General features: G+C 49.7%; 3 protein-coding genes across 3 annotated transcripts; 2 read left to right on the forward strand and 1 right to left on the reverse strand.

Annotated features, from left to right (window-relative positions):
* Positions 1-1,331: 1,331 nt before the first annotated feature.
* On the forward strand, positions 1,332-1,682 carry BO85DRAFT_483271 (uncharacterized protein; the record flags this gene model as incomplete). Its single annotated transcript, XM_025663147.1, has 1 exon — positions 1,332-1,682. The coding sequence occupies one exon, from the start codon at positions 1,332-1,334 to the stop codon at positions 1,680-1,682; it is 351 nt and encodes a 116-aa protein (XP_025521345.1).
* BO85DRAFT_444704 (SRR1 family protein) lies at positions 1,615-2,645 on the forward strand. The gene is made up of 3 exons (XM_025659088.1): positions 1,615-1,639; positions 1,695-2,336; positions 2,399-2,645. Exons 2-3 carry the CDS (start codon positions 1,738-1,740, stop codon positions 2,529-2,531), a joined length of 732 nt encoding a protein of 243 aa, XP_025521346.1. The 5' UTR covers positions 1,615-1,639; positions 1,695-1,737; the 3' UTR covers positions 2,532-2,645.
* Positions 2,646-3,300: 655 nt separating this feature from the next.
* Positions 3,301-8,180, reverse strand: BO85DRAFT_444706 (fatty acid synthase alpha subunit FasA). The gene is made up of 2 exons (XM_025659089.1): positions 8,075-8,180; positions 3,301-8,026 (listed from the first exon to the last, which is right to left on the reverse strand). Exons 1-2 carry the CDS (start codon positions 8,103-8,105, stop codon positions 3,327-3,329), a joined length of 4,731 nt encoding a protein of 1,576 aa, XP_025521347.1. The 5' UTR covers positions 8,106-8,180; the 3' UTR covers positions 3,301-3,326.

The following is an 8,180-nucleotide window of genomic DNA, read 5'->3' on the forward strand; positions in this document are numbered from 1 at the left end:
GATATAAGGTGTATTCATGGCCGGTAGCATTGCGTCGCCCTGATAAGCTGCAACAGCCACCGATGGCAAGCCGCGAGACGTGTGTCAATAGCATGGCTCTTGGCCTGAGTGATAAGATCAATGCGTCTGGGTTATATTGCCGTATACAGCAAGATACACGACAATCTAGGTGATTATAGGCTATCTCGGAGGGTGTCCGAGATAAGACCAAGTGATAAGATGAAATGCGGGGTGCGCGATCGGCATCAGAAGTAGAGCCGATGAGTAGCTGAGTATGTGTCTGTACAGTTTTCACTTTTGGTTATGGGTATAAAGGCGATGATGGATGTGTTGATTGCAGCTTGCACTGGTCTTTGTATAGGCACTTGATGGGTGTTAAGCTTGTAGTATGGGTTGCCTTGGTAAGTGGTAAGAAAACCATAATAGACGGTCTTTTGCCCACTGATCATTATAAGGCAGATATTACCGAATGTCGGTAGGTAGAGTAGGAACAGTGAATAGGATTGTTCATGATATGCTGTTTGAAAAGAGAGACTTAAGAAACAACAAGTAGTCACTGTGGCTGTGGATGTAACATTCTATAACTCGAAGATGAACTAGAAACGACGAAGCTTGGCAACGCCTACTACGGCTGAACTACCACAACCAATCAATCTTTCATCGCGTCTTCGAGCAGTGCTCGACCCGACGGAAGGCCGGCGCTGTTGGCCGCATCCCGGCGCATGAAGAGCGACTACAACTCCAATCAGCTACCACTCAACTGTTGGATGAACCCCCAAACATATGAAAATGATCCCAAATTAACCTAGAAACCAATAACACGCCCTCTCCATCATGAAACGGCTTATGCACGTGAGATTATATTTATAAAATAATCTACATTAATTAATATCCCTGCTGCTGCAAACCTGACCTGCAACCCACCTTAGCGCTGCTGCTCTGCATCTAGTTATAAATATATCCCCCTAATATTACTTAGTATAGTAATCCAACACGTTCTATCTCTGGAAAACCGCACTATTCGGGTGATATTAATAGGGTCCAACCACTTTAGTTAACTACACATGACCAATCACCCCCCCCGGGAAGTTTCCAACAGGTTGGAATGGATCGTCCGGGAACATGCTGGGCTGGGATTGACAGCGGTTGCTGCCGCTGCAGCTATACCCATCTATTTCTGGGGTTGGCAAACATCTATATTCAGCTGCTGCATGTTCTCAGTGATGTAGTCATAGCTTCAATATTTAAGTATTGTGGAAGTTCCCGTAGAGATGGTATTCATCGACAAGCACTTATCAATCAAAGCATCATCCAGAAACCAACTCTTCGCAATGGCAGCCATCGAATATCCATCTACCCCGGCCTCTATCCCCCTCCACCATCACCAAGCAACCATGGAAGCATCTCGATCTTCCGATGGCGAGAGACGACGGAAGGAAGAAAACCTGGCCAAAGCCAAAGCTAATGTCCAACGTATTATCCAACTTTACAACTCTGGAAAGCCACTATTTACACGAACACTCTTGAAGGACCTTCACGAGCAGATCGTTCAGGGAAAAGACAAAGTTAAGATCCCAACTTGGAATGATGAGGCAAAAACATATAGCCTCAAAGTTCCTAAAGACCTCGCCGAAAGATGGCAAGTCCAATCTGCTCCAATCAGACACAGTCTGTCCCTCTAACAGAGGAAACAGTAGCAGATATAACATCGACTATAGCAGCATCCAGCGCCTAACAATGCTCCACACACACCTTCTCGATCTGCTCTTGGATCCCCCGACCCCCGTCTCCATTGTGTACGTGCGCGACCCAAGCCCTCCTGGCGTCACCCTCAAAGTAATCGACGATACATTCAAGCTGGTCCGCCGGGAATGGCAGGAAAGCGAGACATGCTCTAATCTAGAGGGCTCTTTCGTGAAACCGAGGTTTGATCCGGAGGCAATCACAATCACCAAAATTGTTGCCTTTGGACTGGGAACCCTCGGCAAAAACAACCTCGGGAAACTTCCGGTCCGCTCTTATGCCCAACATGCTGCTACGTTGACTATTGCCGCTGTTTTGAAGGAACGGAATATAAGTCGAGGTGTGGATGTGCAGTGCTTTTCCCAGGATCCGTGGTACAATGAGACAGATATTGAGTTTCTGGGAGGTCTTGGTATCACGGTGCTAAAAGACCCTGAGGGATTTTTGGAGATCGATGAGCAGACACTGGTATTCTCTGTCGGTCCCGATGTTCCCGTTAGGCAGATCGTGGCAGATGTGCAATGGCCGGCTGCTATGGTTTGGAATAGTCCGCTTTCAGAGGTACAGATAAATGGGGGGATGTATTGGGCGCGGTGAGTTATTCTTCTCTTGCGTCCATACTTTTTGTTCTTGCTAATATGTGAGTTATGTGTAGTAGTCCGATGGAGGCTGATCCTGATTCAGAGAGGGTCGGTAGTATGCTGCGCAACTATGACGGTGCGCAACTGGACGATCAGGCTGATTATTTGGGAGAGTTGACTGTTTATGCGAGAAGGCCGCGTTCTTAGTATACAAGCGGGGAAGGGTGTGATATGAATCTGTGCTTCGGTAGTGCATTTGACAAGAACTTTCAGTCATCAGGGTTTTGCTTTCGATGTGAATAGTACTGCGGTGAAGGTTCCCTATATTCTGGTTGTTCACAATCAATGTTCACCCTATTGCATATTGATGGCATTATATATTTTTGGCTCTGCATGAGCCTCATTAAAGTTATAGTATAGTCTCGAGATTAACTCAAAACGTATAGCAAAAAGTCGAATCCATCCGGGAAATGTTATTAACTATCATCGTACTGATAGATCGATCCAAGCAATGCTGTTGCTACAAGGTGCCCGGAGAGGTGATCTGGTCCTAGCAGCTGATGTGTCGACTAACATCGCGATGCAATAGGAAAGCGCTCATGGCACGTGATCGGCAACCGGGCGATCCCTTATCCGTTGTGGGACAAGTCCGGCTTCACTTTCCTTCTTCCTACTTCCCCCACTGGCCCAGCCCACACAAACTTCATAGATACCATGAAGTCTATGGTATCGTTGACACACTTTACAAGGCACTGAACCTACTAAACTGCTTCTGAAACAGTTAGATTTAACAACCTTAGAGATTGCCACTGAGTCTGTCTGTGTTATCTTCCCCGATTGTCCTGGGACCGATACAATCACTTAGGTCCACCTGGCTAGCGCTACGGCAGCAGCCACTTCCCCAGAATGGCCGATAGCCAGTTCAATCTTGCTGATACCCTTGGACACCGCCACAGCGTGAGCGTGTCCGTGAAGCTGAGCCATGTTAATTGATACAGGCAATCAATGCTGTGTAATTGCCAAACATACCTTGACATAAGGATTCCCGCTTTCTTCCAGGATCTCGATATTTTGCATTGCAGCCCCTGCACCCATAGAAAGCACCCGGAAGCTTTTGAAAACGGCCTCTTTGGCACTCCACCGACCCGCAAATGCGGAGCGTGGGTTCGCTGCCTTAGAACAGTAGTCCCGTTCTGCAGGTGTGAAGTTGCGCTGCAGAAAATTGAGGTTCTCAATGTGGAGGCTCATGATCTCCTCCACGTCGACTCCAACGCTGGTTGATGTCGTTGCATCAGAGCGCTGAGTAACACGCTCGAGCAGAGACTGAACAAGCGCAGCGGTGACATCTGATCTCTCGCTTACACTATCCGGACTAGGAGCTTTGACCGGAGTCTCCGCCCCGAAGGAGTCAGCAGCTAAGCGACTGTCCGGGTTAAGGAAGACACTTTGCATAGTCCCAGCGCTTTTCCACGGTGGATCACATTTGACTTGGACCAGCGAGTTCTTCAACAGCCGCGTGACGAATTCCACGTTGGCTGTTCGCTGCCTCTGTAACACTCGAGTTCGGTAGTCTTCAAATGTTGCAGTCGGAACCGCCGCGAAGACATACCTGGGTGTTACTACCACGGCCAACGCACCCTTTTGACCAAATCCGAAGGAGGTGAGCATGATCGCCTTCATGTCAGGCACCTTCATCGAATCCATGGGATAGACCAGATGCTTAAACTGTCGGAGCTCCTCATCTATATTGTCTGCGTTGCGGTTCCCTGGGACTATGCTGTCGCGGAACATTTGTATGCAGCCGTTAAGTTGCCAGGCGCCTGCAGCTGCCTTGGGATGCCCTGTCACGGATTTCTGACACACGCAGAGTAGTGGATTACCTCTCCGTCGACCCAGGTGATTCATCTGAGTATTGATAACCTCCCCTTCGTTAAGCTCATTAGCTCGGGTTGAAGTCCCATGGCTCGAAACAACACTTATGTCATCGATCGATAGGGTCCATGTTGCTAGTGCGGCTCTTAGGGGGGAGATTCTGGCATCTTGCAAGCGGATACTGTTAGCCCACCGGTGCTGGGCATCTCGTAGCCTGGATTTCATGCTTTCTTCGATTGTATAGGCGGCATTCTCAGTTTGGCACGTGCTGCTCACTTGCCCATCCCATGCTTGCTGACGAATTTCAGCTACCTCTTTCTCGAATTCCGCACGTCGAAACTCAAGATCCAGTAACGGCGAGTGCCGGGCGTCTGCTGATTCTCGTGCAGCCGTCAGGATTCCCTTGCCCGGGGCCGGGATCGATCGGCCGGTTTGATCACTCGCCATTTGGGTGTAAGCAACAATGCCATAGATTGGCAGTCCCATCTCGAGGGCAAGATCAGCAGCCATCACTATTTGTACTCCACAGCCAGCAGACTCTGCAAACCCGCTACGGGAACTTGTGGTAGGGCGAGAGAACTCTCCCGGAAGACGACCTTTAGCCAACTCCTCTTTCGTATTTGCAGTAGCCTTGATGCCGGCGAATTCGTAAGCGACTTCTTCTCCAAAATCATCACAACCGCCAACAATAGCAACTTTGCACTTCCCACTCTTAATAGCTTCGCATCCGCTGTCTAATGATTCTATGGCTGTGGCACATGCCCTGACATGCGTCCTGAGTGGACCCGAGGAAGAAAGAAGGAGCATGTTCACCCATGCGCCCATGGTGTTAGCAAAGTGATCAAGTATAATATCTCCTTGGACTGGCCGATCGAGATACCGGTCGCGGTACATGCTCTGGATTGTCTTCATAGGACCGCCCCCAGTACCTAAGCAGTTGGCTACCTCAGAGACCTGAATATACTGATACGTCTGATACGGATCTTTGATGCCAGCGGACAAGAATGCCTCCGAGACGCAGCAAAGAGCATACAAAGTAGTGGGATCGGCCTCCTGAACAATATCCCCGGGAATGCCGTATCGCAAAGGGTCCCATCCCTTGGGGACCCTTCCGCCCACTAAAGGGTGGAAAGGAATTGCCTTGGGCACCATTACCACAGCACCCTTCTTCATGAAGACACGATAATTGTCCGAATCTGATATTGGTTGGACAAAGACATGGTCCCCATGGCGCAACTTGAGTGCTTCGGCCGCTGACTTCGAGCTCTCGAACGGCGGCAGATCATCTTCGATCGCAACTTCATGCATGAACTCTATTCGTGATGGATCGTAGGTGTTGAGTGCATCGGGTTCAATAAAACGAAGGCCGGAGTTCTCTATAATCTGTTGGTGGTACCTTTTAGGAATCTCGTCATCCGAGATCGGCTCGCTTGTCATGACATCGATCCATCCAACGTATGGCTGGCCCTTGAGATCGCCTGTAATGTGTCTGATCAGACCCATCATCCACGCCATCTCAACGTAACCCTCTAACGAGAATTGACCCTGGCTTTCCATTTCCCATCGTGTGCGTGAGCTTCCCCATGGCCCAAGCTCTGAGAATCCTACGATGACGACCGTTTGCGAAAGGTCTATCATTCCTCGGAGATCAGGAAGCCTCGCCGTCATATCCTCCTGCCTCGCTATTGAAGGGTACCCAATATTGAGGTTGGCTCGCTTATTCCTTACTTCTGGATCGTGTGCATGAGAGTTTGCCCGCTGTCCGTGGAGGGCTGCTTCGTGATGTGTCTCCTCTTCCGCGAGAACAATACTCAAACGAAGATTTTCGGCCACCGCCTTACGACTCGCTGCGATATGTTCCTTTAAATTCCACATAGACCCAAATCCGCCAGTTAGATCTGCATACACAGGCGTCTCTTCGGCAAGAGCGGTGATGGCCGGTGATAGCAGCGCCAGGATATTGAAGGCCATCTCGGCCCTGCTAAAGGTGATGACACCGAGCTTTTCCGTCTCTGCTGCTATCATATCCGATGAGTGCATCAATCCAGTTCCTCGAGTCCACCCCATGACGGCTCCACAGATAGTGGCATACGTCGACCAGCTTTCGGAGTGGAATCGATTGAATAAGGACTTGAGTCCAATTTTGGCCTCCGCATAAAGGCCGTCTCCACCGAATGTTCCTTCATTGCATGACAAGGGTAGAATTACCATCGTCGGTCTGGTGTTTATGCGTCGCTTTTCCTTTTCGCAACAAACGAGACCCACCAGCCGCAGGAGGTTCACAAGCATCCCTCGGAGGGCAAGTTCCTGACGGCTGCCTAGAGTGTCGGGCTCACCGGTTTGTGGAATAGCGGCAAACGGAATGATGCAATCCACGTCATTACCAGCAGATGCTTCTGCGCCGTATATTTGTCCGATTATAGCCTCACAGTCTTGTCTGCTGGCTTGGTTCATTGGGAGTAGCGTCAAACTAGCCCCGCGAGCTCCGTACTTCCTGAAGAGACTCTGGTAGAACCTAGCGGTCGTGGAGATTGCACGGCTTGTAGTGACAAGGACCCTTGCACCACCGGCAAGAAGCCCTTGGATAATCTCTACAGCAATGGAACCAGGACCGGCACCTGTCACAAGGACTGTTTTACCAACATAACTGAAACCCGTGGTGAGGCCAGCATCCATCACTTGATGAAGCATCTCGGTAGCTTTTGCGTCGTACGTCCAGTCCTCATCGACGTTGCGTGTTCTAATATGCACAAAAGGGGTGGGCGCTTTGATACCGGTACGAGAAAGATGACCTCGGCGGATTACGTCCGCGTAGCTGCATACCGAGCGACTTGTTTCCGTATATTCCAAACGTCCTGAGCTGCGGATACTGATACTTGGCATCAAAGGGGGCAATGTGTGGATATGTACAGGGTCAGTCGCTTGAGCCCGAATTCCTAACTTCAGGACTTGGTTCAACATCACAATATGGCCTTTCATCTCGCAAGCTGTGGATGCTGACACCTCCAGTCGATGTAGGATGATATCCGTGCAGCCAGGGTCCCACCGATTCAGAATCCGACGTAGGCGACCACCTTTTCTTGAAAGAACCGCGTCTTTAGATCCCTGTGAAATCGCATATATCCACTTAAGCAGGTCTTCACGGGCCCAGTTCCACGAAGAATCATAGTGTCTGACTTGCTGGAGATTAAAGCTAGGTCGGATGCCTTGTAGGAAATCCTCGCCGAATTCTGCATTCCACTGGTCTAAACTTTCTTGCAAATCTGATTTATGATCCACCGGCTGTGCCGAATCCTCGAGATCGCCAGGCTTCATCTTTAGATGATCAGCAAGCAATTTCAGCTGCTTGTGTTGGAGATCTTGTTGTTCCTTTCGAAGTGCACTGAGCGCCACTGCATCTATAAAAGTGGGCTCCGAGTATCCATTCTCGTTATCCAGTCGTGGCTGCGTTGGCAACATAGTTATCCCTTCGAACTCTGCGTATAGACCAACGAGGTTGTCCAGATATGCATGCGCGGCCCCTGCATCCGCCAGACGAGATGGCGGCTGCACAGTAATGGCAAGGCATATAGGAATCATTCCATCAGGGCCCTCCAAGCCCCACTTTGAATGCATGTACATCTGTGCCGATCTCTGGTTAAATCCTGCCGGCATTTTGCTTGATATAAACCTGGATATCAATGCCGACATCTGTTTCCCAGGCTTGCCCGAAAATCGTCCCTGAAGTGCTTCCACTAGGTTAGCCAAGGACATATCTTCTATGCCTTCCGGGACGCGGCCAAACTCGGCGACCAAATCACCTATCAGCTCATTTTGAAGAGTGGACTTTCCTGGAGAAGTCAGTATGTTGACCATGAAGTTATACTAATGGAACACACCTCCCGACAAATTCCGGATCGTCGTGTCCATTGGCACTTGATCGAAAGAGCATCGCAACTTCTGACCCGTGATCGCTAAGAGAATGTGACGCGCCGAAAGTGAAAC

Source organism: Aspergillus piperis, assembly GCF_003184755.1.
Source record: "Aspergillus piperis CBS 112811 unplaced genomic scaffold BO85scaffold_1, whole genome shotgun sequence".
NCBI lineage: Eukaryota > Fungi > Ascomycota > Eurotiomycetes > Eurotiales > Aspergillaceae > Aspergillus > Aspergillus piperis.

Bases quoted from the DNA above. Each gene is read 5' to 3' on its own strand.
- BO85DRAFT_444704 (XM_025659088.1), top strand. From the start codon at position 1,738: ATGCTCCACACACACCTTCTCGATCTGCTCTTGGATCCCCCGACCCCC. The intron at 2,337-2,398 runs GTGAGTTATTCT...AGTTATGTGTAG, and splicing joins GGGGGGATGTATTGGGCGCG to TAGTCCGATGGAGGCTGATC.
- BO85DRAFT_444706 (XM_025659089.1), bottom strand. From the start codon at position 8,105: ATGGACACGACGATCCGGAATTTGTCGGGAG. The intron at 8,027-8,074 runs GTGTGTTCCATT...TGACTTCTCCAG, and splicing joins GATCCGGAATTTGTCGGGAG to GAAAGTCCACTCTTCAAAAT.